This window comes from Helianthus annuus, chromosome 12, assembly GCF_002127325.2.
Source record: "Helianthus annuus cultivar XRQ/B chromosome 12, HanXRQr2.0-SUNRISE, whole genome shotgun sequence".
Lineage (NCBI taxonomy): Eukaryota > Viridiplantae > Streptophyta > Magnoliopsida > Asterales > Asteraceae > Helianthus > Helianthus annuus.
In genome coordinates, this window is record NC_035444.2 from 95,134,819 (window position 1) to 95,155,844 (window position 21,026).

The 21,026-nt window shown below is 36.3% G+C and overlaps 2 protein-coding genes and 1 long non-coding RNA gene across 4 annotated transcripts; 1 reads left to right on the plus strand and 2 right to left on the minus strand.

Moving 5' to 3' along the window:
* Window positions 1-5,097: 5,097 nt before the first annotated feature.
* On the plus strand, window positions 5,098-10,017 carry LOC110891143 (small RNA degrading nuclease 1). 2 transcript variants are annotated; one of them, XM_022138811.2, is made up of 12 exons: window positions 5,098-5,255; window positions 5,464-5,646; window positions 5,718-5,795; window positions 7,827-7,895; window positions 7,965-8,105; window positions 8,184-8,300; window positions 8,370-8,439; window positions 8,631-8,731; window positions 8,880-9,017; window positions 9,098-9,205; window positions 9,284-9,388; window positions 9,474-10,017. In XM_022138811.2, exons 1-12 carry the CDS (start codon window positions 5,211-5,213, stop codon window positions 9,816-9,818), a joined length of 1,500 nt encoding a protein of 499 aa, XP_021994503.1. In that variant the 5' UTR covers window positions 5,098-5,210; the 3' UTR covers window positions 9,819-10,017. The 2 variants fall into 2 exon arrangements, with proteins under 2 accessions (XP_021994503.1, XP_035836583.1); XM_035980690.1 differs by having other exon boundaries at window positions 8,382-8,439.
* LOC110891144 lies at window positions 6,459-7,558 on the minus strand. Its single transcript, XR_002565062.2, has 3 exons — window positions 7,505-7,558; window positions 7,004-7,034; window positions 6,459-6,520 (listed from the first exon to the last, which is right to left on the minus strand). It is a non-coding gene; the product is annotated as an uncharacterized LOC110891144 (long non-coding RNA).
* Window positions 9,929-15,545, minus strand: LOC110891142 (phosphatidylinositol 3,4,5-trisphosphate 3-phosphatase and protein-tyrosine-phosphatase PTEN2A). The gene is made up of 12 exons (XM_022138810.2): window positions 15,346-15,545; window positions 14,281-14,812; window positions 14,125-14,181; window positions 13,487-13,552; window positions 13,123-13,299; window positions 12,957-13,043; window positions 12,805-12,869; window positions 11,586-11,662; window positions 11,416-11,462; window positions 10,785-10,915; window positions 10,636-10,705; window positions 9,929-10,534 (listed from the first exon to the last, which is right to left on the minus strand). The coding sequence occupies exons 2-12, from the start codon at window positions 14,809-14,811 to the stop codon at window positions 10,067-10,069; spliced, it is 1,776 nt and encodes a 591-aa protein (XP_021994502.1). The 5' UTR covers window position 14,812; window positions 15,346-15,545; the 3' UTR covers window positions 9,929-10,066.
* Between the last annotated feature and the right edge of the window lie 5,481 nt (window positions 15,546-21,026).

Sequence of the window (21,026 nt, forward strand, 5' to 3'; positions counted from 1 at the left end):
TAAATGTATATATCACTATAGGTATACGTGAATGCCTTGTTGTTGAGAGTCAATCTAATTGACTATATCTCAAGACTGGAGTGATTTTATACAAAGATCGTTCATCAAAGTGACTTGGATTAAGACTTATATTTAAGTCCTTAGGAAGTCAATGGTGAAGCCTTGGATATAAAAAAGCAAATGAGTTATGATCCTAATGGATGGAGTTAACTATGGTTTTGAGACCTTCCTAAAACCGATGGTTTTGGAATGGTGAAATAAAATTTCATTATTGTGTCTAAACTAAGAAACGAATGTTCGGAAGAGATAGTGCGTTATCTCTTAAGGCTGTGAAGAATCGGAATGATGCATCTTCCGTTCACATGCTAGAGTATTGTGGTCTAAAGCATGCTAGACTAATACTTGTTAATTTATATGCTTGACGGAGATTAAATTAACTTTAAACATTTAAAATATGTGATGACATAATAACGAATTTTGTGCTAAAACAAAACTATAAATAACTTCATATATGAAGAACTCATATAGCTCAGAAGCACTTATGAGCAATATTAATCTGAGTAGAGTAATATAATTGGATGACTGCATTGACAAAAAGATATGGATAATTTTTATCCTATCACGCGAGTCTAAAAGTCATCAAGAGTAATATTACTCAAACTTAATTAAAATGCAAGCAATGTGGGGGGAGAAGCCATTTAAGAAACAAACCCTTTAGGGTATGTGGAAATGGTAGTTGAGAAGTTTTCTCAAACTCGAAATGAAAGGGAGAACCTTTCATCACCCCATTTGGATGTTATCCAATTACACTTAAATGTGGGTGACTTGCATTTGTATATGGAAATGGGAGTTGAGAAGTTTTCTCAAACTCGAAATGAAAGGGAGAATCTTTCATCGCCCCATTTGGATGCTATCCAATTACACTTAAATATGGGGGTGACTTGCATATATTGCAAACGCATGACCAAGTGGAGTACACAATGGTTATATGGAGTCAATCGAGTAGATTGGACTCGAATGCCAATTGGTTAGATTCAAAATCTAGTAAGATGTCAGTCATAACACACCAAAGGCATGGTGAAAACGTGTCTAGCCATGAATTGAGTTTCATGTCATTCTAAAGACAAGGTACATAACTGGATCCAGGTTGAGATCACGAGTTATAAGTCTTATGAATCGACTAAATGGCAAAAGTGACTAGCGAGTCAAGAACACGTTAGGACAACTGATCTAAACTGAAAACTATTGTTGTTGACTTAGCGAAGTCAACAAATAAAGTTGGATCCAACAACCAGTGGGTTGATAAGAGATCAAGTTGTGGAATGAGACTAAAGCCCATGGAAAAGGGACATGAGGGAAACCTAACCTAGCTGACTGGAGATCCCAAGATCTAGGTTCAATAGGACAACTTAATCATGAACCAAAGGGTAGTCACTGTGGGGGCATAACTAATATATATGTTTATATATAAGCTAGTGTATATGTTCATATATCCCCCTAAAAATATAAAAGGGTGTTTAAATACGTCCTAGTCCATTTCTATAATATTCAGTGACATTGTTGTGAGGCTAAGCATAATATATGGCTAATTGATTTGTGAAAATCATAGTAAGCCATAATGCTTTTAATGATTCAAAGGAATCACCTATGTGAGGGAGAAGTAGGGTCGCTTCGATTGGCATTGTGGGGTGCGCAATCCTAGAGCTCTCGCAGAACCAGGCTAGTGTTCCAGGACCATAATAGGACACGATAATGAGGGGATGGCCCGGCTAGGGAAAGTATTGTGTGAATGTATATTGTCGTTTACACAAATGGGGGGTTGTTCAAGGACATCACGTCTACAAAACCCTAGTAGACTAAGTGTGCTTCACAAAGGAAGGTTCAAAGGCAAAACCTACCTATCCTGCAATACTCGACTGTCGAGGTTTCATCGGGGAATTTTGTGTGTTTTAATCGATCTCCATTCATGTGGGGGATTGTTGGAAATTTAGTGAAAATGAGTTTTTCACTAAATATTTTGGACATCAATAATTATATTTATATATGTGTGCTATAAATAATAATTAGTGGGTTTGTGTTCTATGTGGTGAGAGGATCATAATAATGAATCAAACTATGTCCAAAATAGAGCTAAGATGAATAGAATATCGATGCTCGAAGTTGAGTGATTGTAGAGAATATTTCTAAACTTTGGTGACTCTAGTATAAATTCATCTTTGTCATAAATTGGTGGTTTTATGACATTTAATCTCTATTCAAGAGTCATGATGTAAGTTTTATTATGTCTTATTATTTTATTTAATATGACATTAACATGAAATTAATCCTTTTTGACTCATAATGAAGGTTTTTATTGTCATAAATGTCTTTAAACAATAGAAATTAAATATGGAGTTTTAGTTTTAAAGGAACTTATGACTCTTTGTTGGATACAAGAAAGAAAATAGAGAAAAAATGAGATGAAAGAGATATACTAGAGAAGATTATTTATTCACAAAGCTTTATAGAATTTAGAGAGGAGTACTCTCTAATTCTTCTACCATCACCAACTTATCTTTATTTATTTTCCACATAAATTAGAACACCATGACACCCGATGCTATCTCGGGCGCGAGTGCCATCTCCGGCAGTACACATACTGTTCCGGTTGTTGTACCCTGGGAGACAGAACCGTCTGAGAGGAGGCGCAGAATCTGTTTTAAGGGAAGCGTGTTGAACACGTGTCTCAGCCACAACTGTCAATGATATTTTGCTTGTCTTGCAGCGGAGTTTCGTACAAGAAGGTGCGGTTGAAGTTCTTCTAAAGACATCGACTTGAATCAAGATTGGTACAATTAAATTGTATTTTATATTCGTTTATTTATTTTTGTAACCGGTATTGTACTAGAAGAATTTCCCACAAATATCAAGAGTCTCGTTATTATATATTTTGTAATTTATTTTATTGAAAACGTGAACCTAGTTCCTACAGAAACCATAAAGCCCATAGGAGCGTGTAAGAAGCCCACGACCATGACGCCCAAAAAGAGCACTCCAAGCCCAAGCTCTAAAACCCATACTCGCAGCCCGCTCAATCAAAACAAACCCGAATAAACCCGTACTTTACAATACTCCAAAATTAGCCCACATAATAAATAGATAACCATGGGTAGCCCAAAATCAATCAAATCAACATAACAATCTCCTAGAGAGAGAAGACCTGTTCCAGAATTGAAGAAGCATGGTGCTGGCCCAATCCCATACTTGGGCCCACTGCTTCAATCCCGTCCAATGTCACTCGCCAGCCTAATCCCATACTTGAGCCTGCTCCATTAGCCATACGTTGTGAGGCGATAGGTCGGATATTTCTCAACCAATTAAAAAAACACTACCAGAGTTTTGCTAGAAAAAAAAAACTAAAACGCAATCAAAACCGTAATTTTGAAAAGCCTGTTGTTGAGAACAACAATCTGTTTATACAGGTGAGCCTGTTGTTGAGAACAACAATGATGATGAATATGCTGCTGCTTTTGCTGATGATGATGATGATTGCAAAATCGTGACTGAAAGGACCGTTTTCGACCACATACGTGAAAAAGCCAAAAGCTTACCTTCTTTGGCAGCCAAACCAACCGCCGAATATCCTCCATCTGAAGAGACATTAAGTCTTATAAGAAAGCGTACACGCGATAGGCAGCTTGCACTCACTCAATGACACTGAAGAATTTTTAGACCTGACCGAAGGTTTTAATCCATGTGAAGAATCAAGTGAGCCAGACAAACACATTCGGTCCAAAATACCAACTGGAGAGAATATATTTGAACATATAAGAAAGAAAGCAAAGAGCTTCCCTCGAATTGATGAAATTAGGAGTATAAGCTCCAAGCCATCCAATACTAACTTTGACTTTGACTTATTTGCAGATGCAAAGTCAAATTTAATCATTTTAGATCCAGAACCTGTGAAACCGCAAAAGTCAAGTTTAGGGAACAGGCAATGCTGCTCATTGGCAACAGCAGCTGAAACAAGGGAAGGCACAGATCCATTTCGTGGGTTCAAGAGTGTATTTTTGTTTCTGTAACTACTTCGACACTATAAAAACGTAGCTGCATGCCTTAGACTAAAAATCTGCATTCATACATGGTGATTTCTGGTGCATACTTTAACTGCTATTTTTTCTTTCCTGTAAACACTATCACCGGCTAGTATGCGAAGTTGATTAAAAGCCATTTGAAAGGTGTTATAAAACAGGTGTCATTTTCCAACATGGTTCAAGCTGATGACCAAGTGTACCATTCAAATGCTCTTAACTTAATTAAAAATGAGTGCTTGGAGATTAATCCAAAGTTGATCACCATTTATGGGATATGCAATATTGAAAAATGTTTTTGAAGACTTAACCAGCCACGTCACTCCGACATTCAAGTCACTCGTTGATGAAAAGAAAGTACACGTATCAAAAGCATATAGTTTGAGAAAAATCTTCGTAAGAGAAGGCGATGAGTGAGTGACTAGCGTAAGGGGTCTAATTAAGCCAACATGCAACATATAATTGTAATAATTGCCTCTAAGATTTCTTTGGTGTGACCCCTATAAGATATTTTTTTTTCAATGACCCCTATAAGATTTTTTTTTTTTTTTGTTTTTTTTCAGTTAGGATATGTCGGCTAGCGTATTATGGGCTAAGTTATTAGGCTTTAATTATATATCACTAAGCAACAAAACGTCATCAGAGTAGAGATCTATGGGACTTCCTAAGGAAGTCCAATGTCCATGTTACGGGAATCCTGTCCTTACATATTAAATGTAGCGCTATAACGCTTGCCTAGGTTAGGTCCGACGATATTTAACTTACATTTTGATAATCTAATACTGAGCTAGATGTGGGTGCATCCATGGCCGGCCCTGAGGGTGGGCGGGGAAGACCACCGGCCAGGGCCCGATATTTCGAGGGGCACATTTTTTATGAAAGAAACCCGATATGTATAATATGTAAAATATACATATACATTTGCGTGGCCCAAATTAAACCAACACCCAATAAACGCCCGATAGACAACTTCGGCCCAGTTCATAAACCAAACATTGGGCCATGATTACCTCCGAAAAATCAAGCCCTTTACAGAACGCCGTCACCAAATAAACAGTCGTTGTTAACGTCACTATAAACCCTAGGGCACTACAAACCCTAAAAAATTTGCTCTCAAAATTACAACTAACAAGAACCCAAATGACAGCATTTTCAATGGAGAAGATAGAAAAAGCCCCAAAAGAGGTAAATTTATGTCTTTAACTCGTCAATTTCTCTTCATAACCATTTATTTTTCTGTATTTATTGCATAATTGCTGATAAATTTGTAAATTTTTTTGTGAAATACATAGTATTGGAAGCTTAATTCTTCATCATGAATCCACTGATGTCAATCTTAATCCTTAAATTTGACATTAATCTGGTGTTGTTGACTTTGACTTTAAACTGTTAGGTTCTGGTTGACATTGTGAAATTGGCACAAAAGAAAGGGATGGAAGGTAGTAATGGAGGATGGAAGGAGTTTTTGAGTGTTTATGATAAGAAGTTGGGGAAAAGTTTGAGTGATCCTGCAAGAAGGGCACCTGATGCATTGATTGCTTTTTTGAAAACTTTTAGTAATGTTGATGATTTGAAGGCAAGTGGAACTTTGTTTTGTGTTTCGGGTATGTTTTTGATGATGATGATGATGGGGATGTTTTGTTTCAGTTTTTTGATAAGGTGGTTGAAAAGCATGAGAGCATGGAGCATATCGAGAAGAAGACGGATAAACTGTCTCCTGAACAGGTCTGTTTGTGTTGTTTTTTGGTTAATATCAGTGGCGGATCCAGGATTTTTTCCTTTTTTGGTAGTTAGATTAAGGTTAGAGTTTTTGGGCCGGGTCGAATGGGAAGATAATAAAATATGATATCATAATAAGATTAAGGTTAGAGTTTTTTAATTAAAGATTCAAAATTCAGTGGGTTGATATCCCATGAATTGGATGTTGCAACTGTAATGTTGCTTTTACTTTCCATAGATTCTGGTATAGATCATATGCATATAAATGGTGTTTTTGGATTGTTCTGGTTGCTGCTTGCTTTCTACTGGCTTCTAAAGTCTGAACTAGCCTGCCTGCACAACTGAACCAGTAAAAAGACTAGCCATATGTACTTAGCCAGCCAGCCAGCCAGCCACATGCCAATAGAGATTATGATTCTTGGGAACTTGAATATGTTAAATGTTCTTTCTTGAGAACTAATATACATTAAGTGTTATTTGCTTGAAAATTAATATAAATAAAAGATTAATTTTTTTTTTTAGAATTAAAGCAAATATAAATATGCATATTAGGTTGAATTTAAGAAAACAAAATAAATTAAATATTGATAGCTATGCAATTTAGTTATTTCTACTGCATACCTGAAGACCCATTTGTTAGCTCCACCACACTTTTAGAATCGGAGGCCTGCTAGTGCCAGCACCTTTGGTAGCCCAATTGCACCGGATCTGCCTACTGCCAAGCCACTTCCCTGATAAGAATAAATAATGATGGAATATTCTACAGCTCCAAATGAAAATAATAAAAAATAAAATGCCATTTTCCTCCCTGAAGTTTGGCTAATTTTGCGACTTTCGTCCAAAGGTTTGTTCCGCATCTGAATCCAAAAGGTTTTAAATCTTGCCATTAACTCCATCCATTTTTCCCGTTAAGTCAAGGGTATTTTTTTTTTGTTAACTTATAGGGCAATTCAGTCTTTTCACTTTATGTACAAGTGAGTCCTTAAGTGAAAAGACCGAATTACTCTTTAAGTTACAAAAAAAAAAACAAAAATACTCCCGACTTACTGGAGAAAAATGGATGGAGTTAACAAGCCGGATGAAATTGGTAAGATTTCAAACGTTTTGGATCCAGATGCGGAAAAACAAACCTTTGAACGAAGGTCGCAAAACTAGCCGAACCTCAGAGGGACGAAAATGGCATTTTACTCGAAAGAAAATAACTAAACGCTTACCAGTTAAGTCATTTATAGCACTTTGAGCATCCTGAAGGGGAATTTTAAATGTTAGATCCTTTTCCTAGCTAACAGGTCGAGAGACAATTGCACACAGATGCAGGTAAGCTCGTATAACTACTAGGAAAGCGTTCAATGAGATGAATTCAGGTTGAAACGGGTCAGTTTTAAATAAATGGGCCAGCTGTGTTGTGGTTGTCCTGCAAACATAGACACCTGTCCTATCCATTATCGATTTTGTATGGATAATTCAAGCATTAATTACGATTACTCTTAAAATACAGTTTATATAATTGTTTGAACAAACGGATTTATCAGGTTGTATGCATTATAAATAGATGGACGGCTTTCGACCCATTTCAACTCCACCCATTTAATCTGTTCCATAATTTGCTAAAAGAACTAAACAAGTATTTGGCCCGTTTAAAAAAAAGATGCAATCTTAATCAACCCATTTATAAGTAAAGTTCAACGTTAAAGAAACGCCAGTCAAGTATAAACCTGTTGGGTCCGGAAAGAAACAAACCCAAAACCTCGTGAACGGCCATGTGGTTTACCAAAATTTTGGATTTGGTCCCTAGCTTTCTAAAATACACGGATGGACCCTGTGGGTTGCATTTTGTAACGCATTTAGTCCCTAAAATGACATGGATGTTCCTTGTGGTTTGCACTTTGTAACGCATTTAGGCGCTAACTTAGACATGCTCAAACATTTAAATTTGTTGGTTGAGGACTAATAACTAAATGATTAACTTGATGCCTTAATGGTATAATAATTTTGTATTGTTACTATCTAACTTTGTGTTACACGTGCCAATTACAGGAACTCGTTCACAAGACGGTTGCTCATCCACACTATGCACTAAATTATTCATTTCCATCACATGAAGAGGTTAGTAGAGATATTTAATCTTAACTTTCGTTACATGGAAAACAATTCACATTTTGACCCGTGGTGTAGGGTTGGGTCCTTACAAAGAATAGAAAAAAGTTAAAAGAAACGAGATGTAACGCCCTGGTTGCCGTCGATTGTGAGATGGTACTGTGTGAAGATGGCACTGATGCCTTGGTTAGGGTTTGCGTAGTGGATCGTGATCTAAAGGTATTTTCATTTCATGTCGTCAAATAGTTTTGTAAAATTAGAAGTTATTATGATTAGTTTGTTAATGACTTTTTGTAGGTCCAACTTGATGAACTTGTTAAACCTGATAAAGTGGTCGTTGACTATAGAACGAATATAACCGGGGTTAGTGCTAAAGACCTGGAACACGTTACTTGCTCGTTACAAGATGTACAGGTGGGTTGAGCTTTGAAACTGTTTATTTTTTTATTATTTTTTTTTAAATTGACAAATTATGTTTAATAGGAATCTATGAAGAAATTGCTATCGAGAGGAACCATACTGGTTGGTCACAGTCTGAATAATGATCTACATGGTAACTAAGTTGACGTTTGAAGTTACATATAATACCAATGCATAAAATCTCTTTAATTGTTCTATTAAAAATGGATTAATGTTGAAATTATATTGTGTTTTGGTCAACCCAACGCCTGAAAATTTACCATTTTGTTTGTTACCTATGCAACTTTTATCCTATATTTATTAGCTCCTTTTTTTTTACTGCAGCACTCAAGGTAGACCACACAAGAGTAATTGATACATCTCTTGTCTTCAAGTACTGGAGCGGTTCCAATTTTAAACGACCATCGTTAAATGACTTGTGTAAGGCAAGTCTCAAATCACTAAATTGTATATTGGTTTTTGATCTTTGATGAACATATGGAACTTTTAAATACACGGTTACTAGCATTATAACTCTCTAAGCTATTTTTAGATCCATCTATAATTTATTTTATTTTTCTCGTTTTTTGGCAGACGGTTTTAGGGTATGAACTTCGGAAGGAAGGTGCTCCACATAATTGTTTGGAGGATGCACGGGCCGCGATGAAACTTGTACTTGCCAAAATAGACGGGGGAGTTGATAACAACACTCTTCCTTCTTATCAAAACAATGTGAGTTTTTTTTTTAAATGTTTGCGGTGTTCGGGCAAAATCTACCCCGTTGACTAAAATCTGGATTATTATTATTACAGGTACATGATACTGACGCAATGAAGTTACTTTGTCACCGCATACCAATCTGCGTATCTGGAGAAAAATTACTTGAAATTATTCCTGGTGAATTCACCGTTGAGTTAAAGGTTAATTAATCATTTAATCCCCATTTTGCTTTAATTCATCATTATTATCAGCTAATGGTGTGAACAACTTGCTTGCAGGCAAATAAGAAAGCCGGAGGAGACAAGTATGCCGCTTTTGCGGTTTTTAAAGATAAACATGCGGCTGATGAAGCTTTCGAGGGCCTTGTTGGTGACCAGCTTAAAGTATGCATGCCGCTACACTTATTCTAGCTTCAACAATTAGTTATTTAATTTCTCGTTTTTGATGTTTAGCTGCTTTTGTAAACAGGATTCATCTGGGCGACCGCAGAAGTTAGTTTCTTTTAAACTGGATTCAGGTGTGGCTGGTGATTTGTATGTTCGGAAGATGGTCCAAGATGGTGACGATAATAATAATAATATCCAGGTGGCATCAAATAAGAGGCCACTTGAAGACGAGACTCCAACTCAGCCCAAGAAGTTAAAGACAGACGGGGAGACGCCAGAACCAAAAGAGATCGTTGTATGTAATAATTGTGATGGTTATATTAACCAGATTGAAACTCTAAAGAAGCAGTTAAGTGATCGAGATCAAGAAATATCAATGTTACACAAGATCATAGTTTCTCAAGCAAGAAAACAATCCGGAATTTGAAGTTTTGGGGGTCGAGGCTTTCTCAAGGGTTTCAGTTTTGGATATTATTATTCTTGTAACATTTTCTAAACTAGTTTATTGTTGTAATTCTTTCTTTTTTAAGCAAAGTCTAAAAGACAAAAAAATTATTAGATGTCAAAAGCAAAAGTTTAACAACATTCATAGTGTTTCATCATCAAATAGAATCAACATTTAGTTATTAGTACTAAAGACAAAATTGAAATGAGTTTAAAAACAAACAAGAGAAATTAGAAGTCTTCGTCTTCTTCATCGTCTCCGAAGGAGAAAACAGAAGCATCAGCAGCAATGGCCTTAATATCACCAGAATCCAAATTAGGGATTGATTTCGGTTTCTCAAACTGTTTGTTATCTGATGTGGACTGTTGCTTGCTGTTTAAGGAAAGTTGTTGGATGTTTTTCCTTAAAGTTATTACATCTGCATCTATCTTCCCAGACTGTTGTTGCGGTGGTCCAGAGATTGAGCTCCGTTTTGCAGACACGGGTTTGTCCTCATCGTCACTGTCGGAGAACACGTCGTCGTTTTCTTGGTCGTTAGAAGCTTTGTTTCGACTGGAGTTGGTTGAATCTTTGTATGACGGTGAACAATCAGCGGAGCTTAAGTTAGATTTTTCATTAGCTTTGTACTTCTCGGGAACTGTACCGTCATAATCTATCATCACTATCTCAACTTTGAATCCGGGAACCGGCAGTCTTCTCTGAAATTACAGTTGGTCAAACATGGAAAACGATGTAAGTCAACTTGTTTTGTTCATATCTGCATCTGGTCATGAGTTTTGTCATGTAAACAAACACAAACCTTGTCAAAGTCGTCAAAATCGGAACCATTCAAAATTACCCTGTTTTCCATCATTGTTGTGTTTAGCCAACTGAAGACACAAAGAAGATTAATGAATTAGTTAAAAAGATAATTAGACTGTCCACAACAAACAAATTATCTTTACTTACCAGTAAAAATCTCCTTGGCGATCATGAAATTGGATCTTGAAGTCGCCCGTTAACTCTGTTAGACCGCGCTCCCCAGGTAGAGCAAATACCACAATCCCTTTTGTCGGGGCGCGAATCCAAAAATCTTCGGGCTGCAAAAGCGGTTGCATTTCTTAGCTGGCCAAAACAAAGCAGTTCTCACTTGGGCATAGGGGTGCTAAACAGGTCGTGTTGGCGGGTTCAACCTGAACACGACCCGCTCAACCCAATTTTTTTTAATATATAAAAAAAAATTAATACAAAAAAAAGACAAATGTATATAATACAATTACATTTAAATTATAAAATCTTATGTCAACTTCTTTTTTTAAGTTCTAATTATGGTATAGAATACACACCCACTTTAATTTATGACATAAAACATATTGTAAACAATATAATATAATATAATATAATATAATATAATATAAATGGGTTACAGGGGTCAACCCACCAACTCGACCCGTTTAGCTGAATGGGTTCGCAGGTTCAACCTGAAACTGACCCAAACCAGTTTAGACTAAACCTAAACCCGTGAATTCCATGTAGGTTCGTGTCATGTCAGAAATTCACACCGGGCACATCCAAGAAAATATGCGTTATAGTTAATTACCATAAGATTCTTCGTTTTTGGATGCCTTTTCGTTGTAAATAGAACTCCTGTAATGAACTAGATATGTCAAAGAGATTGGGCACACTATAGCGAAAGAAAGCTAAAAGCGTTTCTGAGCTTAACTCATAATGAAATTAGGGAGAAATAAGGCTTAAAACATCATTAAGTACCGTTATGATCGGATATGGTAATTGAAGGTCTGACCCAATAAGGGCACTCGTGAAGCCGGAATCCCCTCAGCATGCACCTGTAATAGTAACTTTAGTGTCTATTGGATCGAGGTGATAGTTTCAACCAATTTACTTTTTTAAATGGGTCGATTTAAGTTGTTTTTACTCAAATAGTGTAGCTAAAAAGGTAACAGGTCAAATGGGTCTAACAAGGTAAACGAGCTGAAAGTCACCCTAAGTCAATTTTAATGCCTACCCGTGGTTAGGAACCGAACCCGACCGACAACCCTACCCGACTTGAACCTGGTTCGAACCAATCTCTCGCCAACCCGGTTTGGACCCATTTCAACCCGTAGGGCAGGACTTGGTTAGGGTATTTCACAATCAAACCGGTTTCAACCCGGCAGTTCACAACCCGATCACTCAATCCGGTTTGAGAACCCGGTGTGAACCCGATATCGCAAACCCGTCCAAATGCACTGAACTAGCTATTACCTAACGGCTTTGTGACTGTTATAGTACATTTAATGTCGATTTTTTGGACTTTTGTATCCCAAATGTTAGTATAAGTATGTATTAAAGGTGTTGGTTAAATTCCAACACTCAAAAACGCAAAAAATAAAAGCGCCCAAAACGCTATGAAATCAAAAGCGGGCATTCATTCGTCAATATGGGTTGTTCCTCTATCGAACCTACCGATAAGACTAAAAAAAGTAAAACAACATTGTATTTCGTGTTGTAATGTTATTTTTTTTTTCATGAAATTATGTTTTAGTTTCCTTATAATATCACAAAAACAAATAAAGTATACACTTTTAAATTATCTATGTTTATTTTTTATTTTTGAGAATTTTATATTAATAGGGTTGAACAATAGTGTTGAACTTGGTTTGAGAACCCAACCTGGTCGCAACCCAAACCAAATTGGTTTCCAAGGATTCGGTTCTCTGGTCTCCCAAGTCCCCAACCCGGTTTGAATCCGGTTCGGGTTGAGGCCTTAACTCGACTTGTGCACCTTGACCTACTCACCTACCACATCCGAAATGGTTTTTTCTATTTAGCACAAGTTCTGTTTACAGCTGGACAAAAAAGTTTGTGGGTCAACCCATCTAAACCTGGTCCCCTATTAAACAATGACCCGTTTCAACCTGAACCAGTTTTGACATGTTACCCAACCTGCCCATCCAACAGTCAACAATAGAAGGATCGTGACATTTACCTCCGACCAGGTGGACTTTCACCGTTGAAATCCGCCAAGATGCGTTCAAAGTATTTCACATACCGCTAGAAAATGAAATAACTTAAATTAGTTAACTTTCTCATGAAATTTAAACAAGCAATATATGGGTTCTGTTGTAGTAAATAACCGACAATTTGGCTTGGAAGTATCAATCCCTTCCCATCTACACATCTTCTTTGGTTATAGTAATCGATGCACTCATGTGCTGTCGGGAAAAACTACAAAACAATATATTATTAAAGCATCACAAATGACAACAGCATCAGTTAAAGATATGCGGTGATGATAAAAACTTACTTTTAAAAATAAAAGAAGGCTACAAATCATTAAGCCAGTCCTTGCTTTACCAGCTTTACAATGAACAACCACCACGTTAAGAATATCACTCTTTAACCATGAATAAGCACTTTGACAGAATGACGGTATTAGGTTAATCGGTGGACAATTATGATCGTTAAACGGGAAACAAGCAACCTGCAGTCAGATGAAAAACCTGCAAGATCAGTTTTTTGTTTTAGTTATATAATTTATCTTTGTCTAGACCGTAAAAATGTATCCCTTATATTAGCTCTAGTTCAAACTTGTGATTTTTGCATCAATATGTCGACTAAAAGATCATTTTTGGTTATCGTGTGATGAACATTCATTAGAAGTAGCGTACCTTTCCTGCAAAGAGTGAAGCATCATACAGTCTTTCTGAACAAAGATTATACACTTTGTATCTATCCTGCAGAAGGAAATTGGAAATCAAGTTTTCAGCAATGAAACCGTATGGAGGTTATGGGATAATTTAGAGTAAAATGCCATTTTCGTCCTTGAGGTTTGGCCACTTTTGTGATTTTGTCCATAGGTTTGTTTTTCCGCTTCTAGATCCAAAAGGTTTAAAATCTTTCCATTTTCATCCGACTCGTTAACTCCATCCATTTTTTTCGTTAAATGAGGGGCATTTCCGTCTTTTTAGACATTTTTATTAAAATAAAAAACACTATAATAAATAAAGATCCACCTATGTTGACTTTCTCCCCACTCCATCCTCACCTAAATAGGTAAAAAGACGAAAATAGCCTTGACTTAACGTTAAAAAATGGAAAATGGCAAGATTTTAAACCTTTTGATCCAGATGCGAAAAAACAAACTTTTGGACGAAAATGACATTTTACTCGATAATTTATAATTTCTTAGCAAGTTTAATCAGTGTAAAACAGTGAGTTTTACTTTGTTAACCAAAATCATTAGTGTTCTTTGAATGATTATTAACCAATGAAAATCATGATATTAGCAACCTAATGAAAAGGTTACCTTATGATGAGTTTCAAAAAACTTGATCACCTCTTCCATATGATTCCGGTAGAATCCCTGCATTGTAGCTTTAAGACATTCACTAGAAAGACAATAGGGTGCCTAGACTAAATTGTCTAAATTTGTCGTTGATCGTTGAGTTTATCGATTGCGTACCTCAAAATATCCAAAAATCCCGGAGCTTAGATCACCAGCGGGAAATCCCATAGCAATAATATTATCAGTGATATAAGTCAAATCCAAGTCAAACCCTCCTTCCTGATATCTACGTTTATTTTGGGAGACCATATGGCGAGCCCTAACTTGCACTGCTTTGACTGCACCCATAGACGTGTCAACTAAACCTTTTCCAACCGAGTGAAGAACAGTTGACGGAGAGCTAGGAGACACGCTGCTAGCATTCTCATTTCCTACAGGGGTTTTTTGAGCCAAATGCAAACCGAATCCACTAGCAATTCTTGCAATGGCCCATTTTCCGGTATATCCAGCCTGTGAATTGTTCTGTTCTGGCATTGTAGGTTTGGGGAAATTTGGTACTTCATCGGAAGATGATACAATAGGTGTAGATTCTACGGAAGATGAATCAACTGCATGACTGTTGGTTTGGTCAGAGACCATGGATGTAGAAGTTTTAACGTCACCGACTTCAGTCGGAGGTTGAGATGATGACTCAGATTCTGAAGCCATTCTGCACATGACAAAAGTCCACAAGGGTTTAATGTCGTTATCAAGGTTCATCAAAAGTTACACATTAGAAGTCAAAACTTGACCGCTAATACGATCCGATAGAGTATATCAACAGCACCAGAAAGTCACATATTCAGAAACTACATTCATTGCTAACAATAAATAAATAAATGCATATGAGTTATCTATGCTGTATCGAAAAGAAGTAATACAGTTTACGCATATCCGAAAGAAAAACAACACAAAATAGCACATAAGCTCTTAACATATCTATATCAATCATCATTACTGCTATAACACTTGATTACTAACTTTGAGCATACATCTAAATACACAACATGAATTATTTAGGTTTCGCAAGCAAATTGATATAACAACAGCATCTACGATGAGTCATATGTAAGTTACAAACAAATTAGTTGATTGATTTGTGATTTCTGTTTGCATAAACTGAAAACAAGCAAAATCACACAACAATAACGATAAATCTAACGGAATGCGAACATTGTGTAGATCGGAGATCTGATCACTCACATAGATGGAATAAATCCTCGATTTGTAGATCAACTTGGGAGCTCCGGCGGAGGAGAAAAGCGGTTAGACGGAAATGTGAATTGGTTAAACGGTGGTTTCTACGACGGAGATTACCAGCGGTGATGCGTCAGGAAAACCGGTTCAGTTTTGTTATATGAATTTCCGATTTTACAGGTCAACCTGTCACTTTGAGTAAACTGTGTATACAAATATATTCTACAGATAAAACAAATATTAATTGTCCAAAAAAATAAAAAATAAATAAATCTATATGTATGATAAAACTAAAAGTAATTCTTTATTATGTGATTTTCTTATATTTATTTATTAGACTATGAGTATGGGGCGAGGGTTGAGTACAAATGCCCAAGTCACCACCTTGGGTGGGCTTGGGTTTCGGTGTGGCCTCTTGGACGGGAGTTTCAGCCCGGACATTGAGCATGCCTAGCGGTCCTCCGTGGCCGGCTCTCATTGGCTGGGTTGGCTAGGCCATAGCGGCTAGGTTTAAATTTAAAAAAATAACCGTTTGGCCAAGCCAAACGGTTCACCCAAGTCATTATAAAACCCTCCAACCCCACCGCCTGTCCACATCGCTACCCCAAACCTTCACTCCACCTACCCGAACCCGCTACCCACACTTGATACCGGCACAACGCTATGAAGGGCCGCCAACCCGGTGAGACCCGTTACTGGCGGGAAGCTTTCGCTAGCTACCGGCACAACGTGGGGAGGAACGACCGGCACAATTTAAACGCGTGCCAACACAAGTGGCGCGAGCTACGACCAAAGCTCGACCGTTTTAAAGCCTACTACGATAGCGTCCCGGGCGGTGATATAAGTCACGAAGACTGGGTGGCGGTGGCCAACATCCAGTTCCGGGGCAAGGAGCGGAAGCCGTTTGACAAGCTCGCCCTATTCGAAATCTACCTAACGCTTTAGGCTTTTTTTTTTTTAATTTTGTAATCCTTTTTTTGTAGAATTTTGTAATTTTTAGGAACTTTAACAATAATTTTAGCCTTTTTTTTTTTAATTCTGTGTGTATTTTTTAATTTTAGGTTTTTTTTTTTAATTTTTTATAAAACTGGCCAACCCACGCGGGTTAGCCACGCCCCGCCATACCGACCCAACACGTCACTTACCAGCGAGGGGCTCGAAGTCCACGTGTCAACCCATGCCCCAAACCTCCGCCCCACCATACCTAACGATCGAAAACACCAATGCCTTTCGCGCAACGCGCGTCATTTACAAACACTAGTTGGTATCAATGAGAAAGTCACATGTCTCTGGTCATAACAAATGCTATTTATAACTTAGTAAGTAGTAAGTTATTTTATAAAAGTGATTCGTTTATGACTTAAATCATAGCTGTTATGATAACTTTCTCTATAAAAACCTTTATATATATATGAAATTATAAACTATATAAATTATGGATGTTGCTAAAAGTATTCCTTTATAGAACATTAAGATGGTTCTGTTATAAATAAGCTATATTATGATGACTATCTATATCATAACTCCCATCTCTTCATTTTCTTTGTATTAATGTAAGAACCCTATATATATAGGTTTCTTTGTATTGCATGATGATACCTTAATGTATAAGAATTCATGTTCTCTTATTCTCCATATTCTTGTTATCTACATGATCTTTATAATCTTGTTCTCGCATATTTATTAGAGTTATATACTGGTTGCTAATAGACCGTTGATTTACAACACGTTATCAGCACGACGGTGTTTTTTCCGAAAGCCTTGTTTTTGTAGCCGCTAGCAACATCACACAAACCCGAATCACCTGTAAGGATTGTAAACACGGTGGTCACTTTTTCTGGATGATGTGAAATCCACACCTTGCAAAAGGATCCTCATTTGAGAAAAAAGGTAACCTTATAAAAATCCTCTTAGATTATGATATATTAAACATGTGCATGCCACTATTTTAAATTTTGTATTGCATTTTTATATGTATATATATGACGGCATTTAAAAAGGTAAATAATAAAAGAAAGAATGTATTGTCTAGAAATTAAAGTCAACTGATTTGTCTACTCTAGTGGTTAAAAATAAAATCATAAAATCATATTTTAATTTGAGTTATACTTCATGTGGTGTGGTGTCCCACAGATCAACTCTATTTATTCAAACGAATGACATATGATTTTTTTTTATAATTCATTCTTGTTAATTTGATTTGAGTTATACTAGTCTTTTGGCAAATTGATTTGTTCCAATTTGATTTCGTTCAATGGGTCGGTGTTAGCCTATTACGAAGCTTGACCACAAATTACGTGAACCACCAACTGTGAGATGTTTCTAAAATATCTATATAAAAAGGTTTTGGCTCATCTTATAAATGAGATTTAAATTGGGGGTTACACTGTTTCGAAATATGGGTAATTAAACTTTTAGGTACATGAAGCAAAACATATTAATAACAATAGAATATATAAAAAATAGAGGAAATTAGAAGTCTTCGCATTAACTAAAGCCTCTCTTAAATGTTATGTATAAAATTTTACTATGGCTTATATTGTTTGCATAATGTTCTAAAAGTTTTAAGAAAAATATCTATAAAATAATAATAGTAGTCAAATATTTATGGCTAAATGTTTGTATGTACTATTTGAAAGCATTTTGTTTATAGTATAACCATCTTCTGTTCTTATAGTGTAGTAATAAACTACAAAATTAATTGTTTTGATTAGCTATTTTGATTATTGAATATATATATTGTTATATTATTGTGGCATTAAAATGAGAACATTCTTAATTGGAAATTGTAGCAACGTTTCATGTGGTTAACATATTTGCTGATATTTCAGTTAAAGTAACACATATGTTTATACAAAATAAGATATACTTGTGATCGCTTATATCGTGATAAGCTAATATGCAAAGTATGTATCCTTTTTGTTAAATGAAAAATCGAAAATTTATGTCATTTGATTACATTTGCATTAATATGATTAGTACATATATGACTATAATTTATGTATAATCTCATGGTGTCTTATATGTGGAACTTGATCCACATATTAATTATTATAAAAAATGATTTATTTGAAACTAATAAATAATCATGTGTTTGAGAACTTGATAAAGAAAATTATTTATGTTTAAAGTTGAGTGAGATATATTTGTATTAAGATAAACCAATGATTGTTTATATATTATACATAAAATATATATTTGTTTGTAGTGGATGGGCAAGACATTTTATATGTAAAGTTCTATTATATGGTGATATGTTGTATAGTTTGATTTGATAGTATGCTCTTATATTTGGTTTGATATCATTTATTTACAAAGATGATACGGAGAGAACAACTAAACCAAAGTTATGATCTATTATTACTATCATGAAAGAATACAACTATTCTTCGATACAACACGAAGTGTCATACTGACGTATCTCATTATCAAGTTATGAAAGACCGTAAGATGTCAGACCGATAATATTATATAATCGAACATACGATTACTTCTCGAGTTAAATTATGTGAAGAGAAATTTATTTATAAGAGAAATCAGATAAAACAAATTTTGTTTGTCCCTCAATTATGTTTTTAAGGTATAAATATGCTTAAATATGACATCAGAAGTTTCATACTCCCTGAATCTGATTATTAATTTATAAAAGGTCATAAGATTTATAGACCGGTGACGGGTGGTCCGTAGGACAACCCTTAAAAGGCTTAACATAACGCACATTCTACATTTTATCCGGTTATTTGCGTGAATTAGGTAATCACAAGATGATGATGATGCAGGTGTTAAAGTGTGCAAGATGCGGGTTTTAGGAAGCTTGAACGGATGCTAGAAGCTGGCATGATCAAGATGTGTGGGAACCAAGAGAAATAAAGGAAACTGGAGCAAAAGACCATTCAGCGCCGTAACCTACGGTCACTGCCGTAGGCTACGGCCCCTTGACAAATGCCAAACTTGATTGCCGTAAGACAGGAAGCGCCTGCCGTAAAAGACCAATGATCACCGTAAGCTACGGCGACTGGCCGTATCTTACGGTGCTGGGTGAATTGTTTTTGTTCGCTGGTTGCCGTAAGCTACGGCAGGCGGCGTAGCTTACGGCGCCGACTGAACCAACCTTGTAACTCCCGCATTGATTGGTCATTTTATGGAGCATTATGGAGTTCAATGATGTGTTTTTCAGTTACCACTTGGAAGAAACGAATTTGGGACTATAATTAGGGAGTTGGAGTGGAAAGAATCTATCTTATCTTCTATCCTTTGATCACCTATCAAACAATCTTTAGCTTTTCATTAGTTTTTGTTGGTGGAACTTGTGAACACTGTTTTTCTTTCCATTTTGTCATGATGTTAGCTAAAGCCATGAGTGGCTAGATACTTTGATGATTATCTTGTGGTGAAGGTTTGTGGTAGACTTTTGTGTTCTTATTTACATTTCTAGAATAACAATTCCTTTTCATTTGAATTGATTGTTATGATGTGTAAGTGGTTGTTAGTAACTGGTTGATTCTTATGTTGAACTAATTAGAAACCATACGTTCTTGGTGCCGTTGGCAATCGAGATATCATGGGTATAGTTAGGTTTGGGTAAGGGTTGATTGATCATCGGGTGATAACCTCACGTTCTCGGAATCTGAGTACTTAGTCCCCTTTCATCACTGCAATTGTTTATACATGAACTATGTCTATGTAGTTCTTTCTAGTTGAATGTTAACACAAAAGTTGAAACAAACCGGATACACAAGATAGTCATTTGTCTCTCAATTGTTTACAATCTAATTTTCAATTCGCAAATAGATTAATTAATCTTAGTTTTTAAAACCAATCAAATCAAACCAACTCTTGAATTTTACTTTTTCTTGCAATTAGTTTAATTTTAGTTAACTTAGATACACTTCTAAATAACACATTTTCCACAAACTCCCTGTGTTCGATACCCACTTGCCACTATCTACATAGTTGTTATTGGGATTAAATTTGCGTGACCACGACATCACGTCAAATTTTGGCGCCGTTGCCGGGGAGTAGTGCGCAACGTGTGTTATCTTGTGTATTAGTTTGAAAAAAAAAACCAAAAAGATTTCTTTTATGTTCATGATTTACACTTGGTAGTTGAGTTGTGTTGTGCAGGATGACAGGGCATTACACAAATTTCAACTTATTTACGTGTAGATTGTGCGGGGGTCCACGACATCCATGTATTGGTTGCCACGTGGCTCACTACAGGAGGGCACATGGAAAACCGGTGTCTTATGTTTCACAGCTTCCACCTCCATCATACGTTGACGATTATGAATCAGAAATGGAGGATGACTATTATTCATATGGATACGATCGGGACGAGGAAGTTTATTATGAGGCAAGGATGGATAGTCTATGTTTTTGTTGCGGTCGCGATCACACTTATGATTATGATGTGTGCACGGTGTATTCAGAAAACCCAAAGTATTGGAATAAGAAGATGATGGAAGCGCGCATCTATAGACCGTGTCAGGGATATCGAAAAATATCATCCCGAAGAATATTCTGAGCCCGAGGGTGTTTATGTTTATGAGACCGAGGAGGAAAAAGAGCTTGCTGTATTGGAAGTAACTTTGTCCAAACTCGAGCAATATTTAGCAGCACCCAACCTTTCCGATGAAGACCGAATCAGCTGCTTAGTTTCTAAGTGTCATACTTTAAAATTAAAGATA